The sequence below is a fragment of the Trachurus trachurus genome, assembly GCF_905171665.1.
Source record: "Trachurus trachurus genome assembly, chromosome: 14".
NCBI classification, from domain to species: domain Eukaryota; kingdom Metazoa; phylum Chordata; class Actinopteri; order Carangiformes; family Carangidae; genus Trachurus; species Trachurus trachurus.
Genome location: NC_139903.1, coordinates 1000633 through 1026086, shown reverse-complemented (window position 1 = coordinate 1026086; position 25454 = coordinate 1000633). Strand labels below are relative to the sequence as shown.

Genomic DNA, 25454 nt, shown 5'->3' with positions numbered 1-25454 from the left:
TGAGGTCAGAGGTGATGTGATGTCATCAGCGGGCACACAGCAGAGTTGCTTTTGTTTACATGATGCCTCCCTGCGTTGGTGTAAGCCTCGTAAAAAAAACGAATGTAACCGGGACAAATAAAGTTGCCAAACGTGAGATGGAGTCATGTCTGCTTGAGGGTGCAACATAAACTTGGTGTTTCCGCCCGGTCGGAGGTTTTTCTTCAGCGCGAAGCAAGACGAATGACGAGCAACCAACACGGACATTGTAAGAGCTAATGCTAGCTGCTAACCAAGCCTGCAGACATCTAAAGCCACATACAGTGAAGGTAAACGTTTTCTATCATGTCGGAGCTGCAACAGATGTCGCCAGAGTGGGAACGTATTGTGGCAGAGATAGAAGAAAAGTTACTGACACTGAAAGCACCGGATTTGAATGATGTGTGTGCAGCACTTGGTCTTACAGTGGAGGAACGTGATAAAGACTTACCTCGCAAGTTGAGAAGGCTTATTCTTCAGTATGTAGAAGGAGAAGATATTATCTCACTGGAGGATGAAGGAATGTCTGTTTTGTTGGGATTAAATGACAAACTTGACGAATTAAAAGAGAAATTTGAGGATAGCGACGAACTCCTGCCTCAAAATGCAGTACAAGAGCACCACCATGTGGACAAAAATGAAACAGCATCTAATAATACAGAAGGACAAAGGGAAAGTGGTTCAAACCTGAATGCAACAGCTGCTGTAGCTAGTCAAAATGTGTCTTTTGTCCATCCACTGTACAGGAGAGAGTTAAAAATAACTGGACAAATTGGAGAACCAAATCAAAAGGACAAATTAACCTACTCAAGTTTGGAGAGACAGATTCAAAGGGCACTAAAGAAAGGATATGAGGAGGGAGAAGTTGTCGAGGCTGTTATTCAAGCAATAGCTCCAGGAACAAAACTGAAGAGTTATTTGGAGAGTAGAATAGATCTGACACTGCAAGCCCTCAGACAAATTCTACGGACTCATTACATTGAAAAAGATGCTACAGAGCTGTATCATTCCCTCACACGTGCAGTTCAGGAGCCCAAAGAGACGCCAATACAGTTTTTGATGCGAGCCATGGACCTGAGACAACAAATTGTCCTCGCTTCAGATAGAGTCAAGTCTGGTTTGAAGTACAGTGCAGAACTAATTCAAAATCAGTTCCTTCAAACAGTACTGACTGGTCTTCATGATGACACTATTCGAACGGACATAAAACCATACTTACAAAATCCCAAAGTTACAGATGAAGTCCTTCTGGAGAAAATGACAGCTGCATACAGCCTGGAAATGGAAAGAAAGAACAAGCTGTCAACCACATCAAAAGCAAAAATGATCAGAGTGGCGGCAATTGGTGAAGAAAATGAACAAACTGAACATGTGCCAAAACCAAAGAATAAAAGTGGTGAAACAAACAAACGTGATACACTCATGGAGAAGGTTGATCAAGGTAACAAAGCCATATGTGAAGCTATTCAGAACCTCACCACACACATCGCAAGTCTTCAACAAGTCCCTCAGTCTCATGTTCAACAAAGGAGAGTCAGTGAAGAGCCAAGTGGAAAATACAGCGCACGGCCTAGGACTGTTAACAGCAGACAATGTCGGAAATGTCAACAGTCCAACCCTGACAGAAAATGTGATCACTGTTACAAGTGCGGCAGCACAGAACACTGGGCATCAGGATGCCGAATGAAAAACATCACAGCCAGCACAAGCAAAATTGAAATCCTGCAATGCCCAGCTGAAAACTCAGACAAAGCAGAACTTTTCAGTCTAAGAGCACCTCTCACTGGTAAGCAGCTGCAAACGGCGAAGCTGGTTGGAAAAAGATGTCTAGTTCGAGCTTCTTTAGGAGGAGTTGACACCACAATACTGTGGGACACCGGTTCACAGGTATCAATTGTGGGAACCAACTGGAAAACAAAGTACCTACCAGACGTTGAAGTGAGACCAGTGACTGAGCTGCTTGAAGATGGATCATTGGAGCTTTCGGCTGCGAATGGAACTGATATTCCATATAAGGGATGGATGGAAATTGAAGTCACCTTATCCAAAGATGCTGTAGCTGGAATGAGCGACAAACCTGTCCTGGTACCCATCCTAGTGGCCAACAGTGACATTGAACGCCCGATTATCGGCTTTAATGTAATCGAGGAACTGGCCCTGACCAATGACACAAGTGGAGACTGTATTTCATCGGGTCAGATGGTTAAGAGACTGTGCACAGCCCTGGAGGTAGGCCACAGAACTGCAAGAGCTGTTTTATCTGTTTTGAAGAAGCAAAAGCCTGAAAACCAGCCCCACTTAGCCAGAGTAGGCAGACAACCAGTGACTATCCCAAGGAACAAAGTGATGGTTGTACAGTGTGGTCGGCTAAACAAGAGTGTGGTGAGTGCATCACACGTAGTGCTAGAGCCAAACCTTGAGGCACCATGGCCATCCGGCCTAGCCATTAGAGAACAACTGATTAAGCTTCCTTCAGAAGATAATGGTAAAATTGAAGTGACTGTGGAAAATATAACTGATAATGATAATGTGCTTTGCAGTCGCACCACACTTGGCCTGTTGCACAGTGTTGTTGCCATCTACCCATTGCACACAAAGTCGGCTGAGGAACAGACACCACAAGCTCCAGACAGCAGTGCTGCTCCGCCTGCGCAGCAGTTGAGTGGAGAATCACGAGGTGAGCCCTGGGATCCGCCTGTGGACCTGAGTCATCTGTCAGAAGACCAGCAACAGCAGGTAAAACAAATGCTCAGGGAAGAATGTGATGTTTTCGCAAAGGATGACTGGGATACAGGGTGCATTAAAGATTTGGAAATGGAGATACAGCTAAAAGACAATGTGCCTGTCCAAAGAACATACAATACAATCCCTAAACATCTCTATCAGGAAGTAAAAACACACATACAGGACTTACTCAACCAAGGCTGGATCCAGAAGTCCTGCTCCTCATACTCCTCGCCTGTAGTATGTGTCAGGAAGAAAGATGGGAGTCTGCGGCTGTGTATAGACTACAGGCTACTGAATGGGAAAACACTGCCTGATCGTCATCCCATCCCGAGGATTCAAGAGATTCTTGACAACCTTGGTGGCAACTCCTGGTTCACGGTGCTGGACCAGGGAAAAGCATACCATCAGGGCTTCATGAGTGAGAAAAGCAGACCCTGCACCGCGTTCATAACACCATGGGGACTTTATGAATGGGTGAGGATCCCATTCGGGCTGACCAACGCCCCTGCCTGCTTCCAACGCTACATGGAGGGATGCCTGAGAGACCTCAGAGACGAGGTATGTGTCCCATATTTGGATGATGTATTGGTTTTTAGCTCCAGCTTCAATCAACACATTCAAAATGTGAGACAGGTGCTCAGACGACAGCAAGAGTGTGGCATAAAACTGAGACCAAAAAAATGTGACTTTTTCAAAAGTGAGGTCTGTTATGTAGGTCGTGTTGTCTCTGCAGAGGGATACAAGATGAACCCTAAAGAAGCAGAGGCGGTTCAAGCACTGAAGCATGAAACACCAACTACTGTGCGAGAGGTGAGAAAACTAATGGGCTTCCTTAGTTATTACAGATCTTACATACCAGACTTTTCTAGGACAGCCAAGCCCCTTTATGAACTCTTAGCAAAGCCCAAGTCTGACGTGAAGCAAAGTCAAAAGAAAAAGGAGCTTAGCCGCAAATCTGCTCAGTTGCCACCTTCTCATCCAGTCCAGTGGACAGCGCTCCACAAAGAAATACTAAACAAAATTGTGGACCAGTTGACAAATCCACCAGTCATGGCGTACCCTGATCTAGAGAAACCCTTTGTGCTACATGTGGATGCCTCTGAAGAAGGCCTAGGTGCAGTTTTGTACCAGCGTCAAGAGGGTGTTCTCAGAGTGATAGCCTATGGATCAAGGACCTTAACAGCAGCAGAGAGGAATTACAAGTTACACTCTGGCAAATTAGAATTCCTGGCGCTGAAATGGGCCATAACAGAGCGGTTTCGGGACTATCTTTTCCATGCACCCCACTTTACAGTTTACAGTGACAATAATCCCCTGACGTATGTCACAAAGTCAGCAAAACTGAATGCAGCTGGACACCGCTGGGTGGCAGAGTTAGCGGATTATAGGTTTACATTGAAATACAGACCTGGAACAGCAAATAGAGATGCAGACTTTCTGTCACGCCGACCAGAATCCATTGAGGATGTCATCCAAGAATGTACTGAAGAGTGTCAACAGGAAACCGTCAAATGCATCGGGAAAGCCCTGGACATAGACGAGACAGGAGAAGTGAATTGGATCTCTGCTGTTACTTGTAATGAAGATGCGCTGCCAGAAGGATGCAACATCTCAGAGCCAATTCAGCCTCTTGCAGCAGACGACATAAGGGCAGCTCAAAATGCAGACCTAGTCATAAACAGAGTAGTGACTTTGAAAAAAACATATGTCCATCTGAAACATAAAGACAAGTTGAGAGAGAATGAAGGCGTCCGACAACTTCTCAGGGAGTGGCCCCGTCTGCAGATAGATGGTGATGGCATCCTCCGAAGAGAAACTGCAACAAGGAAGCAGCTAGTTGTTCCTGAGTCTCTGAAACCAGTTGTGTACAAACATCTACATGAAGAAATGGGACACTTAGGTGCAGATAGAATGGTGGCTCTAGCAAGAGAACGCTTCTTTTGGCCTAAGATGAGACAGGAGATGGAACATTATGTTACTAAAGTGTGTCGCTGCATTAAGAGAAAGAAACCGAACAGAGTAACCAGAACAGCCATACAGAGTATAGAGACTTCTGCACCGTTTGAGATGATCTCCATCGATTACTTACATCTGGACAAGTGTAAGGGAGGTGAGGAATACATACTTGTAGTTGTTGATCATTTTACTAAATATGCGCAGGCATATGCAACAAGAGACAAGTCTGGGAAGACAGCAGCCAGAAAGCTTTTTGATGACTTTATCATGCGTTTTGGTTTCCCATCCAAGATACACCACGACCAGGGAAAAGAGTTTGAAAACACTCTCTTCCACAAGCTCCAAGATTACTGTGGTATTCGTCACTCCCGCACTTCTCCATATCATCCTCAAGCAAATCCTGCGGAGCGCTTCAATAGAACACTGCTTGGAATGCTGCGTACACTGGAGGAGTCTCAGAAGTCAAGGTGGAAGGAGCACCTTAACAAAGTGGTCCACGCCTATAACGCAACTGTGCATGAGGCAACAGGATTTTCTCCATTCTTCCTTCTCTTTGGTCGTGAACCAACACTACCAGTGGACCTGATGTTCCCCAGAAGAGGAGAGGAGAGAAACCAGTCACAGGCTGGCTATGCAGAGAAATGGAGAGAAGTCATGCAAGAAGCCTATGCCATTGCAAGGCAGAATATGAAGAAAAGTGCTAAAAGAGGACAGAAACATTACAATCAGCGTGCATGGAGCTCGACACTTGAGTCAGGTGATCATGTCCTGGTGAGAAACCTCACACCCAGAGGTGGCACTGGAAAACTGCGCAGCCACTGGGAAGACGTGATTTATGTTGTCAAGGGAAGGAAAGGCCCTGATAGTCCAGTGTATGTGGTTGAGCCATTGCAAGGAACTGGGAGAAGACGTGTGTTACACCGAAACCTACTCCTGCCGTGCCCCTACCTGGTTGAAGAGCCAGAGGCGGATGAATCCAACCTGAAAGAGAAAAACAGTGGAAACAAAACAAAACAAAGAACAGGAAGACAACATACACGCAAGCACAACACGGACCCAGCTGATACAGACAGTTCCAGTGAAGAGGAGTATCACTTGTGGACAGCAGTGAGACATGCAGATCTGCCCCTCAATGCAGAAGCAAAAGAGTTCTGCCCCAAGAGTGACACGTCCAGAGACAGACCTGAGGTGGCGTTTATACCTGAGGAATGCTCTGAAGAGGAACATGTGGAGGACAGACATGGCGTGGAGGAAAAGAGTGACACTCCAGCTGTGGAATCCGAGGATGAGCAGAGTGATGCTGAAACACAGAGGGAAAGGCCTAAGAGAGTTCGACAGCCCAGACGTGTCTACACCTATGACCAGCTAGGCCAGCCAACCTTTCAACAGCTGAAAACCTGCCCTGTCGGTGTGAGAGAGCCCTCTGAGACCAGCCATGACCTGCTGACCAGATCATCATCCATGTATCCTTTTTGTCATGAATAGAGATTCACACACACACAAGACAAGTTAATAAGTTAGTTTATTTCTGATATGTTACATAAGTTATAGTCCAATTTGGTAATTGATACACGTTACAGAATATTAAAAAAAAAACAGGTTATCTGAACATTTATTTTAATAATAAGTACAGAAAATGGGGGGTTATCATTCTAGTATTTTGTAGGCAAGACGGTAGTGTGGTACATACTGTAAAGTAGGAATTAGTAGTGTGTACAGAATAGACTTAGTACATGGCTATGAAATGTGTTAACACACAGTTCTGGGTGTATATGGTAATTTCCTTGTCCCATTTGTGAAGATTTGGGGGGCCCACCAATGCTTCTATGGACTATGCACCCTTCAATACATATGGACTATGAACATTTGATCCTGTATTGTGGCCATGAGAGACTTTTGCAAAGAAAAAAGAATGGATTATTAAGATAGTACAACCTCATCATCCTGTAAATGAAAAAATGTGCCGTGTGTCGTACATACCTGTTGACTTACCTTTTCACAAAGCGTTCAATTGTTAAGAGATAAAGAAAATGTTTGGCAACATTTTATTTAGTGGGGGAGGGTGTTGAGACCCAGATATAACATTTATTATTTAATTTACATTTTTATATTTTACATTTTTATAATTCAGATGCCAGTGAGCTAAAGAACTGAAAAAGTAAACAGAAGCTATTTAAACTGTATTTTCATTTTGTTTATATTTTATATTTTTCGGACTGAGGTCAGAGGTGATGTGATGTCATCAGCGGGCGCACAGCAGAGTTGCTTTTGTTTACATGATGCCTCCCTGCGTTGGTGTAAGCCTCGTAAAAAAAACGAATGTAACCGGGACAAATAAAGTTGCCAAACGTGAGATGGGGTCATGTCTGCTTGAGGGTGCAACACAAGCACGCATGACTCTTACCCGGGAGGTGTGGGTTCAATCACCGCCCGGGCCCTCTTCACCTTGCCACACACACGCGAGATGGTAGAATGCTGATCTTGTAATGTGGTTAAAGTGAGAGAATTGAGATGTGTTGCAATTTTCTGTCTCTGAGCAACAAAGAAAGTAGAGTACTTCTGTTTTGTCTGACATCTTTGATACACTGAGTGAGGGATATAATGAGAGATAAGTGTCATCAGTGTGTAATGAAATGTCTTCAGTCTGACTCTGTCTCTTGTCTCTCAGCAGATCGTGGTCTGCAGGAGGTTTTAGATCAACATAAGATCAGTCTGAGGAGCAGATGTGTACGAGTGACTGAAGGAACTAAGGGAACAAGTCGTGGAACAGGAAGTGAAACCCTCCTCAACAGCATCTACACTGAGCTCTACATCACAGAGGGACAGAGTGAAGAGGTTAATACCCAACATGAGGTGAGACAGCTGGAGACAACGTCCAAGAAGAAGACCCTCCATGACACTCCAATCAAGTGCAACGACATCTTTAAAGACTTACCTGACCAACAGAGAAATTTCATCTCTGAAGTCTTACCTGTTCAACAGAAAAACAGTGTCTTTAAAGACATGACTGTCCGACATAGACATAATGTTTCTAAAGTCTCACCTGTCCAACGGAGAGACAAAGTCTCTACGGTCTCACCTGTCCACCAGAGAGACAACGTCTCTACGGTCTCACCTGTCCACCAGAGAGACAACGTCTCTACGGTCTCACCTGTCCAACAGAGAGACAAAGTCTCTACAGTCTCAGCTGTCCAACAGAGAGACAAAGTCTCTACGGTCTCACCTGTCCAACAGAGACCCATCAGAGTGGTTCTGACCAACGGCGTCGCTGGCGTTGGAAAAACCTTCTCGGTGCAGAAGTTCACTCTGGACTGGGCCGAGGGCTTGGAGAACCAAGATGTCAGTCTGCTGGTTCTGCTTTCGTTCAGGGAGCTGAACCTGATCAGAGATCAGCGGTTGAGTCTTCTCAGGCTGCTCCATGTTTTCCATCCAACATTACAGAAGGTCACAGCAGAGCAGCTGGCTGTCTGTAAACTTCTCTTCATCTTTGACGGCCTGGATGAAAGCCGACTGTCACTGGACTTCAACAACTGGGAGGTTGTGTCTGATGTCACACAGACGTCATCAGTCAACGTGCTGCTGACAAACCTAATCCAGGGGAATCTGCTTCCCTCGGCTCTGGTCTGGATCACCTCCAGACCTGCAGCAGCCAATCAGATCTCTCCTACATGTGTTGACAGGGTCACAGAGGTCCGAGGCTTCACTGACGCCCAGATGGAGGAGTACTTCAGGAGGAGGTCCAGTGATGAAGATCTGTCCAGAAGAATCATCTCACACATCAAGACGTCCAGGACCCTCCACATCATGTGTCAAGTCCCAGTCTTCTGCTGGATCAGTGCTACAGTTCTGGAGCACATGTTGACCACAAACCAGCGAGGAGAGCTGCCCAAGACCACGACAGACCTGTTCTCACACTTCCTGCTGGTCCAGACAAAGAGGAAGAAGAACAAGTACGGTGAAGGACATGAGACGAGTCCACAGAAGCTGACGAGGGCCGACAGGGAAGTTCTTCTGAAGCTGGGGAGGCTGGCGTTTGAACAGCTGGAGCAAGGAAACATCATGTTCTACCAAGAAGACCTGGAGCAGTGTGGTCTGGATGTCACAGAGGCCTTGGTGAACTCAGGACTCTGTACTGAGATCTTCAAAAGAGAGAGTGTGATCTTCCAGAAAACAGTCTACTGCTTCGTTCATCTGAGTGTTCAGGAGTTTCTGGCTGCAGTCTACATGTTCCACTGTTTCACCAACGGGAACACACAGGTCCTGGAGAACTTCCTGGGAAAACTGTATTATTATTCAACCCTGGATGACTTCCTGAAGAGAGCGATGCAGAAATCTCTCAGCAGTAGAAACGGTCACCTGGACCTGTTTGTTCGCTTCCTTCATGGCCTCTCTCTGAAGTCCAACCAGAGGCTGTTAGGAGGTCTGCTGGGTCAGACAGACAACAGTCCAGAAACCATCTGGAGAACCATCAACAACCTCAAGGAGATTAACAGTGATGACATCTCTCCTGACAGAAGCATCAACATCTTCCACTGTCTGACGGAGATGAAGGACCAGTCCGTTCATCAGGAGATCCAACAGTTCCTGAGGTCAGAGAACAGATCAGAGAAGAAACTCTCTGAGATCCAGTGTTCAGCTCTGGCCTACATGCTGCAGATGTCAGAGCAGGTTCTGGATGAGTTGGACCTGAAGAAGTACAACACATCAGATCAGGGACGATGGAGACTGATCCCAGCTGTGAGGAACTGCAGAAAGGCTGGGTGAGTCCAGGCGAGGCCTGTTCGATTAATCATTTTAAAATCATAATTAATTAATCCACTTATAGTGTTTGGAGATGGAGAGGAGAAGATTTCCTTCTTCTCTGTTATAAGTGTTTATGTGTGGCAGTTACAGCGACACATACGCTCCACACAGGCCTGGTGGATGTATTACAGTGTTTTTAGTAATTTTCAGTAGGGCCCGACCGATATGGATTTTTTGGGGCCGATTACGATTATTAGGGGGAAAAAAACCCGATAACCGATTAATCGGCCGATTATTTTATTTTTTTTATTAAGTTTTAAAATTGTATTACTATAATAATATATCTATATATATTATATAATATATAAATTAGGGCTGCCTGGTCGACCAAAAAATCATTAGCCGACTAAAATTTCATTGGTCGATTGGTTGCATGAAAAAAAAAAACATTTGAAGCCATGTCTTGTCAAAATGAAGTCAAAATCAATATGGGCTTTTATTCTGAAGGGCCAAATACAGGAAGTCATGACACGTGATACTTTTTTGTTGTTGTTTTTTTTACACGGCACGGCGTCTCTCTCTCTCTCTCTCTCTCTCTCTTTTCAATCAAAAGCGATCAGCGGTTGCTGCCGTGCCCGGCACCGTGTCAAAGCGCTCACCGGCTGTCAGTCTCACAGCAGTGTCACGGAGCGGATCCATGATAGTCCCCGCTGCAGTCAGAGTCCCGCACCGCTCCACACCGCGGACCCCCCCACCCGTCACACAGCCTCAGCTCAGTCACTCACCCTCATCTACTGTGTTTATTGGTGATAAATGAGCCTACTGCCGTGCCGGTATATAACGGTAAAACCCGACCCCGACCGGCTTGTTGAATCTCGGACCCAACACGGCCGGAGACGAGCATTAATTAATTAATTCACAACCCGACCGCGGTAAAAAAAAAAAAAAAGGGAAACAGAAAGCCAGTGGCAACACTGGTTTTGAGACAGATCAGTCACTCTGCTGTGTGCTGTGACTGAGGTGGTAGTGGATGGAGTTTGTCATGAGGTCGTCGCCATGCGGGGGAATCTTTTCAAAGTAAAACCAAGTTTTATTCCCTGCATTTTATTCCTGAAAATATCAGCGACAATCTGCAAGTTTTGGCCGATTACCGATTAGTTTCAAACGGGCTATAATCGGCCGATTTAATCGGCTCGCCGATAAATCGGTCGGGCCCTAATTTTCAGTAGATCCGTGTGTACACAGATATTTCTGGAAACTATGTCGTGTTTACAGACAAACAAGAAAAATATCTTTTTGGGTGAAGCTCCGTTTTCATGCGGATAAGGCCTCAGTTTGACTTTGCTCCAACATGTTGATTCTTCAGCTGGTTGTGATTGTTGCTGTTTAATCACCATAACAGTGTCATGCAAAAGTTTGGGCATCCCTGGTCAAAATATCTGTTAATCTGAACAGTTGAGCAAGTGGAAGATGAAAAAATGATCTCCAAAAGACATGAAGTTATAGATGACACATTTACGTTTTAAACTATATAATTTTTTTTCATCTTTTACCTTTTCAAACTGCCAGAAAAGGAAAAGGTCCCTCAGCAAAGGTCTGGCCCCCCTGCAAAGTTAGTAACTTGTACCCCCCCCCCCCCCCCCCCCCCCATCCCAGTGTGTAAATAGTAAATCTCTTTACTATTTATCTCATTCTTTTGCAGGCTGCTGCTTTGTTTCCCTTTTTCACTCTGAAACTGTAGAAAACTAAAATAATACACTGATATTGATTTAGATATTGAAAAAAAGAGTGTTTCATGTTTAACTTTGTCTTTTGGAGATCATTTCATCTTCTGCTTGATGAACTGTTTAACACATTAACAGAAATTTTGACCAGGGCTGCCTGCCCCTGTAATTTGTTTTTTTATTTTGACTTTCCAGAAACTGATTTAAGCAGCTGCTTTCTAGCTTTTCTTGAAATTTTGTAGATGCCCAGATCACCACCAGACATTTAGTTTCTGTAAATTATGTTTCTCCATCATGTTGTCAGTCACTGTCTTCTCCACCTTCCTGCTCATCTTCACAGCCTTGAATATGACAAGTCCACTATTGATATCACACCAAAACCAACTATTTTGGGGGTTTTGGTCTGAACATGCCAGCCATGTTTCATGTCAAACTCAGACAGAGAAGATGACCTGAACCTCAGATGTTTATCACATCCTGTCATCAGATACATCAACTGTTTAGTCTAAAGCTGATTTAATTCTGACACATTTTGTTTTCTCTCTTCACAGACTTGTTGGTTGTCGACTCTCAGAGAGTCACTGTGAAGTCGTGGCCTCAGCTCTGAAGTCCAGCCCCTCCCACCTGACACAACTGGACCTGAGTGACAACAACCTGAATAATTCATCAGTAAAGGCTCTGTGTGCTGGACTGGAGAGTCCAAACTGTAGACTGGAGACTCTGAGGTCAGTTCACTGACTGGACCTGTTGGACTTTTGTCTCCACTTTGTCCTTACAGGTGGAGCTGGCAGAGTTTAAGAGGCGGAGTCACTACGTCTGTGTTGAAGCAGCAGCAGCTTCTCATGAATATTAATGAGCTGTTTTCTCTCTGTATGTGGCTGTTTTGTTTTTTTAAGCACTTTAGTTGTAGCCTTTTTTCAGGTTACAGAACAATTAACATTTTACAGCAAATCAACCAGGCCCACCCCCTCCCCCCATAAAATAATGAAAATAGAAAAAAGATCTATACACTCACATATATAGATATACCATAAATAAAAACATCTCCAACTCATACACGCGTCACACACACACACACAGTAAATTGTTCTTCCGAGGTTGTTGTTGCAAAGATGGCAACTGCAGGATCAGGGTCTACATTGACACCATGTATGTGAGCTTCAAAGATTTCTGTCCAGAAGTTGTTCAGAGCCCTGCACAACCAAAACATGTGACCCACCATATCTGGATTGTGGCTGAATCTTAGGTATTCAGGATTAATGTTGTATGTGACTGTTTAACCTGCTTCCTTTTGCTTCAGCTGTTGGACTTTGATTTTCTAAACTTGTTCTTTCTGAAGCTTCTTCAGCTCTGAACAGATGATGAGACACTGAACGCTGTCAACAAGGAGCTTTGTCCTCAACTCACTGATTTTATTCTTCATTCAGATTGTGGAGCTGCTGGTTGTCAGAGATCAGCTGTTCTTCTCTGGGCTCAGCTCTGAAGTCCAACCCCTCCCACCTGAGACACCTGAACCTGAGCTCCAACAACCTGAAGGATTCAGACCTGAAGGGTCTGAGTGGTTTTCTGGAGAGTCCAGACTGTAGACTGGAGACTCTGGGGTTAGACTCTGTTTTATTTCTGTGTTCAGATGAATGTGATGTGAAAGTTGTGTTGACACTGAGCTGCAGACATGAGGCTGATGTTATCCTGATCCACACTGAGGGTCGTCATGGTGATGTCTATTTTCTTCTTCTCTGGTTTTAGTCCAGTCACTCTTTCTCTTCACATTTCTCCTCAACTACATAAACACATGTAGGCTAATGTGTGCGACAATAACTGATCTATAATCAATAGCCTCTGGCTCCACCTCTGTTATGTTTCTGGTGAAATAGTAGAATGGAATAGAAGAGTGTGTGCTGATTTCAGCCCTTTAAAGAAGTTTGAGCAGGTTTAGTCTGTGACGTCAGTCAGCAGGCTTATCTGTCTCTGAGCTTCATCAGCTGCTTCATTCAACATGTGTTTCTACTAGGGCTGTCAATCGATTAAAAAATAATAATCTAGCTAATTAATCGCACAATTTTCTGTAATTTTCTTAATAATAATCGCGATTAATGAACTGCATTTGTCCACTTACGACTTGAGCTTATAACAAATATTTATTTATGTATAATCATAAAATTAGTGTAGAATAAACACAAAGAAAATTCAAAGAATATTTAAATGGCTTTTTTTAAACTTTAAACACAGTTTCTCTCCTGTGAAGAACAAATTTGGCACAAAAAAGGCCACTTGCTTATATTCTCCAACAGAAATAATAACAAAACAACCCAGGCTACATGTGTTGAAGTGCAGGTTGAATATCAAAACCATCAAGACCACTCCAGACCACTTATGGGCATGGCCAACGTATTTAGTTTTTCCTTTTTTCCTACCAAGCTGTGCTGCAGACGTGCACAAAAAAACAACCACATCACTGAATTTCCCTCCGTAAATTAAATTGAATAGCTATAGACTGATCAGTTAATTGTTTTATTTATTGATCTGTAGGTGGTGATTTGTGTAGCCTACATCTCCATGGCAACGCTGCTCTTCTGTCCAATTCACACATGAAGCTTCACTTTTCATTCAAACAAACTATTAAACAACTAAACAAACATTCAATAACTAATCTAAAGAGAGTGAAACCAGCCGGCGGTGAACCTCTAAAGACCTGTAGTTAAGTTAATCGGCTCTCTGTCTCTGTCTCACCCCGGGGACGGCGCTGTTACCTGGCCGACCGGCTCCGCAGACCGGGCTGTTGCCTCGGTGATGCTCCGCTACGGTCGCTGCTGGTGGAGCGTCACTGCTCCGAGAACGTCGTCGGAGCAACTTCATCATCATGTGGATAAACTAACCGCATATTGGTCGTCTGAACGGTTACTTACTCGCATGAAGAAATATTAAACCCTAATAAAGTGAAGAATAACAGCGCTACAGCCGGTACAGGCTTTGTCTGGTTTGCCTGCACACGTCACCAAAGGTAACGGGTCAGCCGCCACTGGAAGTAAACAAAACAGCGTTAATGTTTTGCAACGTGTTAAATGTTTAAAATTAATCGCCAAAATTAACGCGTTAACTTGACAGCACTAGTTTCATGTTTGTTGTCATAGCAACAGAGTTCAGCCTTTCTTGTTTATTGTCTTTAAAACTTGAGAAATAAATAAATCTCTGATCAATGTGGCTGCACAACATGAGTTTGTCTGGATGGAGCCACAGGTGGAGCTGACAGGTGAAGAGGTGGAGTCACTGTGTCTGTGTTGAAGCAGCAGCAGCTTCTCATGAATATTAATGAGCTGTTTTCTCTCTTCACTGTTTAACCTGCTTCCTGTTGCTTCAGCTGTTGGACTTTGATTTTCTGAACTTGTTCTTTCTGAAGCTTCTTCAGCTCTGAACAGATGATGAGACACTGAACGCTGTCAACAAGGAGCTTTGTCCTCAACTCACTGCTTTTATTCTTTATTCAGATTGAGGGGCTGCTGGTTGTCAGAGATCAGCTGTTCTTCTCTGGTCTCAGCTCTGAAGTCCAACCCCTCCCACCTGAGAGAACTGGACCTGAGCTTCAACAACCTGCAGGATTCAGGAGTGAAGCATCTGAGTGGTTTTCTGGAGAGTCCAGACTGTAGACTGGAGACTCTGCGGTCAGACTCTGTTTTATTTCTGTGTTCAGATGAATGTGATGTGAAAGTTGTGTTGACACTGAGCTGCAGACATGAGGCTGATGTTATCCTGATCCACACTGAGGGTCGTCATGGTCGTCGTGGTTTTAGTCCAGTCACTCTTTCTTGGGGTGTCCTTGACTAAGGATTTTCAGGTGTCAATTATATATTAAAAGGCTTATATCTGGTGAAGTTTGACAGCAATATTGAGAGGCTACATCTGTAAAGAACTACACACATCTTATTAGATCAACCTCATCTTTAAGATCATCAGTGGTGATCATCCAGAGAAGACACAATTTCAATGAATCTTGATGTGACACACAAACTCGCCCCCACTCACCTCTTTCTCTGGCCTCCTCCTGTCATCTCTCCTCCTCCTGTCTACAAATTAACAGAAGCACACATCCGTCCATCTACAGTAGGCCATGAAGGCAGTGAGGAAAATATTCAGACCCCCTTCAATTTAGTTGTTATTTTGCAGGTTTATGTAAAAGAAAAAAGAAAAAAAAAAACCCTGAAATATCACCCGAACAAGTATTCAGACCCTTTGCTCTGATACTATGGAGCTAAAACACTGCCATCAAGCAAAACTGAAATAAAAAATGTGAAAGCTTGAAACCCGGCGTGTTTGAAAGCGTACAAAAGATTTGTAGGTGTAAACAGTGTTTTGAAAGGTTTTGAAATAAAAATTCAAATACAAAATAATGTTTTCAGATATTTGAATTTTTATTTCAACCTTTCAAATCTTTTGTACACTTTCAAACACGGGGTTTCAAGCTTTCAACATTTTTTATTTCAGTTTTGCTTGACGGCAGTGTTTTAGCTCCATATGATACTCCTGTAGGTCATTCAGCTGCTGTCAATTTCTTTTATTCCTCTTTGAGATGGTTCTGCACCTACATTTGAGTCAAGCTATGTTGAGTTAAATAGTTTGGACATGATTTGGAAAGGTACACACCTGTCTAAATATGAACTTTGTGGCTCATTTGCATCTGAGCAAAATGAGATCCATGAGGTCAAAGGAACTGCCCCAAAAGCTCAGAGACAGAACTGTGGTAATGTACAAGGCTTTAAAAATCTGCTGCACTTATTGTTTTCCATCTTACATGGAGGAAGTTTAGGTCAACCAGTATTCTGCAGCCGTCCTGCCAAACTGAACAGTTGGGGGTGTTGTTTCAAAATTGGTGGAGCTTCTTAAAAAATGACTATCACAGCCTTTTCTCATTCAAGCCGATCATATTTACTGATTTAAACACGGAAACACTGCATGGAAAACAAATAACGGCGACATAAAAGTACGAGGAGGAAACAGCAGATCCATTACTTAGCAACAATAACATTCTTTTGTAGCAACTATCCTCTAAACGCTACACTGGCGGAGGACAACACAACACAATTGCCCGGTTTACATGAGAGCTTCAATTAATAAAAATTAATTCCGCTTTAAACAGACCATGTAAACACTTAATTCCGAGTGAAAATGATAATTTGTAATTAAACTTAATTCCGAATTAAGTGGTTGGTTTATTCCGATTTTAAATCTGAATTAATTAATTCCTTGATCATGTAAACGTTTATTCTTCTTAAAATTAATTCCTGTCGTTCCACGCATGCGTATTAACTGACTCGCCGTTCTGTGTGTGTGTGTGTCGCGGTGATAATTTAACCGTGAAAAGTAGGCTACAACACACACAACATAACGTTACAGCTGCGGTGTTGTGAGTGAGTCATGTCAGGACAACCAGGCTTCATGAACCCGTTCCACAGACCCCGATGCCCGGCCCCCGCCGCCGCTGCTGCTCCGGCGAGGAAGGTGAAGCTCACTGCCAGGATCGCCTTCCCCGCCGGAGCGGCAGTGGCAGCGGCCGGGCTCACACACCTGGGGAACGTGATCCTGGAGTGACGGTTAAAAGCTTTTTTTTCCTGTGAGACTACGACCACAGACGGTTATGACGCTCCAAAATGAAGCTGGTAGTCTAGTTAGCTGCTAAATAGCATCAATCAATCGATGCACGTCCTCCGCTGAGGAATGGTCGCTATTGACGTGTTGCTATGACAATGGAGCATGGAGCACTCAATCATAGCGTTATCTGCCACGCCCACACTGTCCTGACCAGAGGCCTCAATAGTGCCTCAATAGCAAAATGAGCTGTCTTTAAACCAGGTTTTCTAATAGTTATGAATAGTTATTGTCACTCAGACTTTTGTGGATGCTTAATGAGGCACTTGACTTTGATATAATATAAGCATTTTTACTATATATAGTCAGGTTTCCAAAGGCTTTAAGCATTGCTGCAGCCTCCACCAATCTGGCCTATATGGCAGAGTGGCCCTAACTGACCTAAACTGCCTCCATGTATGAATGATGGAGGCCACTTGAGGTCCTCAACTCACTGCTTTTATTCTTTATTCAGATTGATCCGCTGCAGGTTGTCAGAGATCAGCTGTTCTTCTCTGGTCTCAGCTCTGAAGTCCAACCCCTCCCACCTGAGAAAACTGAACCTGAGCCACAACAAGCTGCAGGATTCAGGAGTGAAGGATCTGAGTGGTTTTCTGGAGAGTCCAGACTGTAGACTGGAGAGTCTGAGGTCAGTTCACTGACTGTTACTGTTGATCAACAACTGAACCTGATTGATCTTCACTCAGAAATTTTATTTAATGGATGAAGGACGTTTGAAATAGTTGTTGTCTCATGTTTCCAGTTGTTCTTCTCTCACACTGAGAATGATACTTTCCGCTCATTTCACTTTAGTCCTCATTGATAATCAATAGTCTGGTCACTTAAGGTGTGTGTGTGTGTGTGTGTGTGTGCGTGCGTGCGTGCGTGCGTGTGTGTTTTCCTGAGACCAGGACAAAGACTGGACCTTTAAACTTTGATCAAGTCCTGAATCTCAGTGTTGTAGTCAGTGTTTTAGACCAACAGGATCATCATCATGTGGCAGCAGAAGGACAAAGTCCGTCTGCTCATTTTATTCACTGATCATTGATCAGGACACATCTGATTTTATTTTATTCTTTATTCAGCTTGAGCTACTGCAGTTTGTCAGAGACCAGCTGTTCTTCTCTGGTCTCAGCTCTGAAGTCCAACCCCTCCCACCTGAGACACCTGGACCTGAGAGGAAACAACCTGAACTCTTCAGCTCTGCAGCAGCTTCATGACCTTGAGAAGAGTCCAGACTTTCGACTGGAGACTCTGTGGTGAATTTGATCTGTTGCTGTTCCCACAGCTGACGATTGTGGAAGTAAAATAAAATGTAAAGTGCAGCAGTGAAGAGAAAATGTTTGTGAACAGGTGAACCTGTTAAGATATGACATCACTGAATGGGTTTGTGACTCATCACCTCCCTAAAACTTCTGCTTCTTCTCTACAGACCAGAGAGAGAGAGAGGCCTGATCTCAATTTAATGCAATAATCATCTGGTAACTGTTTTTTAGTGCTATGGCTTTTGGAGCATTGCGGGTATTTTCTAACAGATTGTAGTGTACAAATTCACATTTATATGTAGATATATATGAAACATGTATGATCTAATGCAATAAAGACAGATTAAGAATTATGAAACTTGTATTGATATGATTATTTTCTTCTTCCAAACTTGTGTCTTAGCTCTTTCTTGCAAACCTGTTTTTGTTGTTGTTATTGTTGTTAGTTTCTGTCTTTGAAATTCAATTTAAAATCTTCAGGATTTACACCATGATCAAGTTACAGTCACATCTTTTATTCTTCACTTTAAGTTTGATCAGTTTACAACGCAGTAAACAGTTACATCTGGCAGTTACAGGGTGTAAATATTTAGTAACAACTGATCCCTACAAAAGAACCTGTTTGTGTGGTGAAGCCTGTTTAAATCCAACAATGCATTACAATAATGTTTAGTAAACACTTGCCTCAATCAGCAGCTGCATATTTACACACAAGTTACCTGATGGAGGTAAAAAAGAAGACGAAGAATCTATCTATCTAAATGTCTTAATGGTCGTGGGCCCTTTTAAGGTCAAGGTCAAAGGTCTTTACTTTATCAGTTTACTACATTACAGTGTAGTGTAGACAAAATGAGATGACGTTTCTCAGAGACTCGAAATACAACACACACTCCCCCCCCCCCACCTCCATTTCCCCCACACATACCCACTCACTTATAACATGTAGAGTAAAAATTAGAATTAGAATAGAATAAGAATCTGGATAAATAAATAGAAGAGAAAAGGAAAAAAAAGAGAAAACAGTTAAGTGCAAATAAATGCTCATGGTAGGGAGCTGTTGGACAACCTGGTGGTTCTGCACTTGATGCTTCTGAACCGTTTGCCAGAAGGCAGCAGCTCAAAGTGCTTGTGAAGAGGGTGTGAGCTGTCCCATGACAAGTGACAGGGCTCTGCTCCTGCACCGGCTGTAGAAGAGTTCCTGGACAGAGGGGAGGGAAACTCCGATGACCCTCTCTGTTCCCCTGACTATCCTCTGTAGGGCTTTTTGGTCTGACACACTGCAGCTGGGGAACCAAGTCGAGATGCAGTAGGTCAGTACGCTCTCCACCACGCCTCTGTAGAAGATCCTGAGGATGTTGGTGGGGAGGGAGGCTTGTTTCAGCCTCCTCAGGAAGTGCAATCTCCACTGGCCCCTCAGCACAATCCCAGAGGTGTTCTTGCTCCACCTCAGGTCCTGCGAGATCTGGACTCCCAGGAACTTGATGTTTTCCACCCTCTCTACTGTTGAGTTGTTGATGCAGAGGGGGCATGCACGTGTTGTAACCTCTGGAAGTCAATTCTTTCTTCCGTTCCTGTTTTATTTTGTAGTTCAGTTCTTGTGCTTTTTGTTCTAGTGTCACTTCCTGTGTTTTCCCTCCACTCTCCTTGCACACCTGTCCTGTGTTACATCTCGTCAGCCCTGCCCTGTTCCTTGTGTGTCTCCACCAATCAGGTTTCTTTGCCCTCCTGTCTCCTCACCTGTTGCTTGTTACTTTGATTAGTTCTTTTGTATTTAGTCAAATTGAGAAAAACTGTAAAGCGCAGGTGTCACCGGTTGAACACAACAACTCAAAACTAATCACACTTGTGTCCAATGATGTGAGGGAACATATATGTTATAGTATACTATATGAGCCAGTTGAGGATGAAGTCCTGTGGCCTGATCCAGTACAGAGAAATGATGCTGTGGCTGAGTGATGCACTTCTCATTTGTATATTTTTGTACTTTATTTTTACGTAGGCTTACTGTATACAAGTGCTAAATGCACAAGATTTTTGTTTGTTTTTGTACAAGTGCTACGTGTAAATGCACAGGATTTCTGTTTTTGTACTAAGAGAATGAACGAATGGGGCCAGTAAATAGACTATTTTAGCAGTGGCAACATGTCAGAGCAAACAATTTACATGTGGAAATATAAAATAGCCTAACTTATCATATAGTCACACAAAAAAATATAATAGCCTAACTTATAATGTCGAAAGAGACTTTTTGTCTGATGTTTCATATTCGTCAGTTGTTAATGTGTATCTTACAGTAATAAGGCATTTCAATCAGGATTGTTTCTATGGGTTACAGGGTCTGATGAGGAGGATGATGGAGAATGAATAGATTATTTGAAGTTTATCCACTCCGTAAAAGCTGTCTGTATCTCTTAATTGCCATTTCTTTTGTGTCAACAAATTATTGCCAACATGAGTTTATTCACTGCTAATCTACACTAGGCTACATGTTTCTACAGTAAGAACAGCAAAGTTTAACAGCAAAATCAGAATAAATTTAATCTGGGAACAAATTACAAATTTCACGACAACTAAATTGAATGAGTGATTCCTCCTGTTGCTGCTGTGTTTCACTACATTCAGGTAGCCTCATGTTAGACAGGGGCTTGCTTGGGACTTGTTTGTCTCAATTAGAAGTTTTTGTGATTTGTGACAAGATAAACACAGACAGCTGTCATTAGCCTGTTCTTAACAAGATGACTGCAGCAGCTTCACAGTGTTACTTTAATTTTACTGTGCTCTAAGTAGCTAGTGTTAGTCAAACAAGCACTGAAATATGACTCATATTTAAGCATGTGGAATAAGTGGTAGGCTGAGTTGTTAGCAGGCACCACTGGGAAGTCATGTTGATGGCTTTATAACTCACCAAGGTTTTAGTCGCTCCACATTCACGTCTGCAGCACATGGAGTTATACAGTCTATGAGTTATAAACCTATGATGCAGCGGCGCGCGCTCGTACACGCGCTCTCACAGACACAGCGCACGGCGCGAGGCAGCCCCGCCCCTCAGTGAGACAGAGGAGGAGAGAGGAGCGACAGCATGGAGTTCAGTGAGAAAGAGGCAACACTATCTCTAATCGGTCAGAGAGAATTACAACAGGACACAGTACGCCGTCCGAAAACAGCTGGTTCTTGAACGTAACTCGGTCAAAGTAAGACATAACCTCAAGATGTTTTGCAGTTCTGTTAGGTCATACAAGATGTAGCCTACATGCTGACAAAGTTAGACATCAGACTTGTAGGCTATGTGAGAGACAAAATCGCTTTGTTACTTTCGTCCCACGTTACGTTCATCTTCTCTCTCTCTCTTTCTTTTTACAGTTAAAAAAATATATATATATATTCATATACATGAATATAGTCTATATGTTTATTTATTCATAAATGAAAGCTCCCGCGGTGTTTTTGACCCGGTTCTGCCTGTTGTTTCTATACTGAATATCCTGCCATTGGACACGGAAGTGATGTCTGGGCTGTCAGTGAACGAAGGCAGTTTTATCACTTTCCCTTCACTGTAACTTATTAAGTACCAAGAGCGGAGGGCGAGTCAAACCGCTATTGGAGCAGCACAGGTGTCAAAGTCCAGATACAATACTGGACGTCTGCAGGTATTCAGCGAGTCCAGACGCCATTTTAAAGCAGTCGGAAAGTGAAACTGAAATTGGAGGCAGTTGAGTGTTAACATTACTTTTTATTTTATTATTATTAGGGCCCGAGCGGCGACTGCAAGTCGCCCAGCGAAAGCCCTATTGTAATTGCTATGTTTATTATTATATTCTCCCTAAAATCGCATTTTTGGGGGCCTCAACATGCCCCAAAACGCGTGAATTTTGGCATGCACATCAGGCCTCGCGAAAATTTTGATATTTTAAAGTCGTTGGAAATGGGCGTGGCCAAATGGCTGAATAGCGCCCCCTACAAACACATGTCAATGGCATCGCCATTCGTCTTACTTTGTCGTACACACACAAAATTCGGTACACATCTGTATTATACCCAGATATACAAAAAATCCTCTTGACCTTATGACCTCAACCCAACAGGAAGTCGGCCATTTTGGTTTTGATTTTTCCCGCCTAAACTTAACTCCTCCCAGAGCGTTCGCCCGATCAAGTTCAAATTAGGTACACCACATCTCCAGACCTAGCTGAGCTTATCTTGTGCTCCGTGAGTCCGTAGGTCAAAGGGCGTGGCTGCCAGCGCTCAATTCACTATGGCGTTCTCGCCATGTACATACGTGTGGCTCTCACGCCCACATACTTCATCCAATCAACTTCAAACTTGCTGGACATGATGATGGCTCCGCCCTGAACGTCCCGATATATTAACTTCCCACGTAACTCATAGCGCCCCCCGGTGGTAGCAGGAAGTGCCATTTTTTGCATCAACATTGTCCGATTTCCACGAAACTTCACATGTGTGATCAGGGGCTGACCCTGAACACACCTGCACGCATCTCATTACTGCCCCTAGTGGACGAACCTTTAACTGCTCATAACTCCCTCATGCTTTGTCCGATTTCCACGAAACTTCACATGTGTGATCAGGGGCTAACCCTGAACACACCTGCACGCATCCCATTACTGCCCCCTAGTGGACGAACCTTTAACTGCTCATAACTCCCTCATGCTATGTCCGATTTCCAAGAAACTTCACATGTGTGATGAGGGACTGACCCTGAACGCACCTGCACGCATCCCATTACTGCCCCCTAGTGGACGAACCTTTAACTGCTCATAACTCCCTCATGCTTTGTCCGATTCACTCCAAACTTCACACGAGTGATGAGGGGCCGCCCCTGAACGCACCACACCACATGCGGTGACCGCCCCCTGGTGGATGAACGAAACATTGCGTTTTTGGCCTCCTTCCGGGGTTTTTTCTCCATTTCTGCTCCGCGCCACGGCCCCGGCGTGCCTCAGGCCCCGCGGCGGCATGGGCGAGCGAGGGCCCGCCATCGCCGCTTGCGGCTTTAATTATTATTATTATTATTATTATTATTATTATTATTATTATTATTATTATTATTATTATTATTTCTTAATAGTCACATTGTTGAAGTGTGAGAGTGTGTGAGTCAGTTTGTACCTGTGGACTGTGGAGGGAATAATAGTCACAGTGAGCTTTAGTCGACGCAGAGAGAAAAGGAAGAAAAAACAGGAAGTGAGATTCAATAATACACATGAAAAGTGGCCAAGTGAAGTTTTTTTTTTCTTTTTGAGAAGACGGGGGGAGGGGTGTAAATAGGAGCTGCTGCAGTCAACTTGACTTGTTTTAAAGCAGAAGTAAGTGATATATTTGTGTTAATATAAGTCTTAAATAGTTATATCTTCCGACAGCAATCACTTCTATAGAGTGTTTGGTCTGAAACACGGGTCTCTCAGTCACTCTGCTCTGCTCTGAGCCCAGGAGAAAACATTTATCGTATCCTACAGTTTTTATCCAATGAGGAGAGAGAACGGCATGCAGGGCTGTGTGTGCAGCCAAGGAACGCCGTGAATGTGGCGACGTAGGGACGAGGACTGTTATGGTGCGTTAAAGGAAACTCGTTTTTTTTCCGACCTGTGAAGTCGTACCAGTTCGATCTGGTACATAGACTGTACAAAAAGACGTACTGGTACGATTTCACGGGTCGGAAGTTACGAGTGGCCGTTATAGTGACTTTCACAGGTAAAACAGGTCGGAAAAACACGAGTGGGTTGCCTGGAACGCTACAAAGTCGTAAGTTGTGACTTGAAGCTGTAATTTACGATTTCAAAAGCCTGCCTGGAACGCAGCATTAGCCAAAACGACCGGATCACTCACTTCTGCTTTAATATGTGTGCGTGTGTGTTTTTATCAGAGACAGAAATCCTGAATATGAGTGTTAATGTGGAGGAAGAGGAAGATGGAGCAGCGTCTCCAGGATCCATCTGTCCGTCTGTGAAGAGTCACTGGTCCAAAGAATATCCTCCAGACCTCGGTCGTGAACCTGGACCCTCAGAATCACAGTAAGAGAGCTGCTACAAACGTCCCAACTGTCTCTGGGTCAGAGTTCAGTGTGTTCAGCTGCTGTAATCAACGTGACTAGAACAGGAAATAACAGTTTACACAGATTCACGTCTTCAGTAGGAGCCAATGAGCTTATTTTTACATGGTAGAACATACAAATATTGAAATGATGACATACTATAGTTATTATTGAAAATGTAAATATATTAGACCATGTTTGAGTGAAGTGCTATTTACACTGCAACAAACAGGCTATAATGTTTTAGTTGCTAATCACATATGAAGTCAGAAAGCACGATAATGTTTATTGCAACAACAACAATGTAATTCAGGGGATAGTATTTAGACACAGTGATGACGTACGGATTCAATTAACATCCACAAAATGAACAAATCATGTCCATTACTCAATTTTGTTTTTGATTTGAAAAAAAAAGTGTGTTGTTTTTGCAGAGGTCAGGATCACAGAGCTGAGTCTCCAGGATCCATCTGTCCGTCTGTGAAGAGTCACTGGTCTAAAGGGCATCCTCCAGACCTCGGACATGAACCTGGACCCTCAGAGTCACAGTAAGAGACAGTTTCTGAGCTGAAGATGATTCAGTCATTAGATTCATGTGAAGGAAACTGAGATAATTGAAATGGAGAAACCAGGAAGCACTCCTTATGGAGATTTATGATGTATAAGAAAAAGATAAACTGCTGCCATTAACAAGGTAACAGAGGCGGTGTGGAACAATATGACTGACAGGATCAATGCATAAGTGACCCAGAGTTCCTTCTTTATCAGTATCATATGAATCTGTTATCTTTAGACTTTAGACTTTTATTGTCTCTTATTAGGGACAATACAAAAAATCATTCCACTACGAGGACAGAGCAAGCACACATAGTACAGCCCTCTCTCCGCTCTTTTCTTGTTTTCCCTCTGCTTACTGACCCCTGAGAGAGACCTGGCCAAGAATGACAGCACATAGTTTAAACACAGTCACATTAAAGCAGAAGTAAGCGATCCGGTGGTTTTGTCTAACTTCCTGTCAGCAGATGGAGTTAGCAGCCCCCGCCCTCGTCCCTACGTCAATACATTCACGCGCATCCCTTGGCTGCACACACAGAGAGGACTGCCCCTTTATGCCGTTCTCTCTCCTCATTGGACAAAGGTTGTAGGATACAAGGACGGTTTTCTCCTCGGTTTACAGCAGAGCAGAGTGACTGACAGACCCGTGTTTCAGACCAAACACTCTATAGAAGTGATTGCTGTCGGAAGATACAACTATTTAAGACTTATATTAACACAAAAATATCGCTTACTTCTGCTTTAATCAAAGACACAAAACAAAAAAAAACAAAAAAAAATTGAATTTTCAAAATTAGT

General features: G+C 43.5%; 1 protein-coding gene across 1 annotated transcript in view; it reads left to right on the top strand.

Moving 5' to 3' along the window:
* The window catches only part of LOC310996890 (uncharacterized protein), a 227766-nt gene that overhangs the window by 116247 nt on the left and 86065 nt on the right, over positions 1-25454 (top strand). The window contains exons 7-12 of the mRNA XM_083986399.1: positions 7370-7647; positions 7936-9461; positions 11720-11893; positions 12596-12769; positions 14654-14827; positions 17263-17436. Of these exons, the coding sequence (XP_083842525.1) occupies positions 7370-7647; positions 7936-9461; positions 11720-11893; positions 12596-12769; positions 14654-14827; positions 17263-17436 (2500 nt within the window). The remainder of the gene's footprint in view (positions 1-7369; positions 7648-7935; positions 9462-11719; positions 11894-12595; positions 12770-14653; positions 14828-17262; positions 17437-25454) is intronic.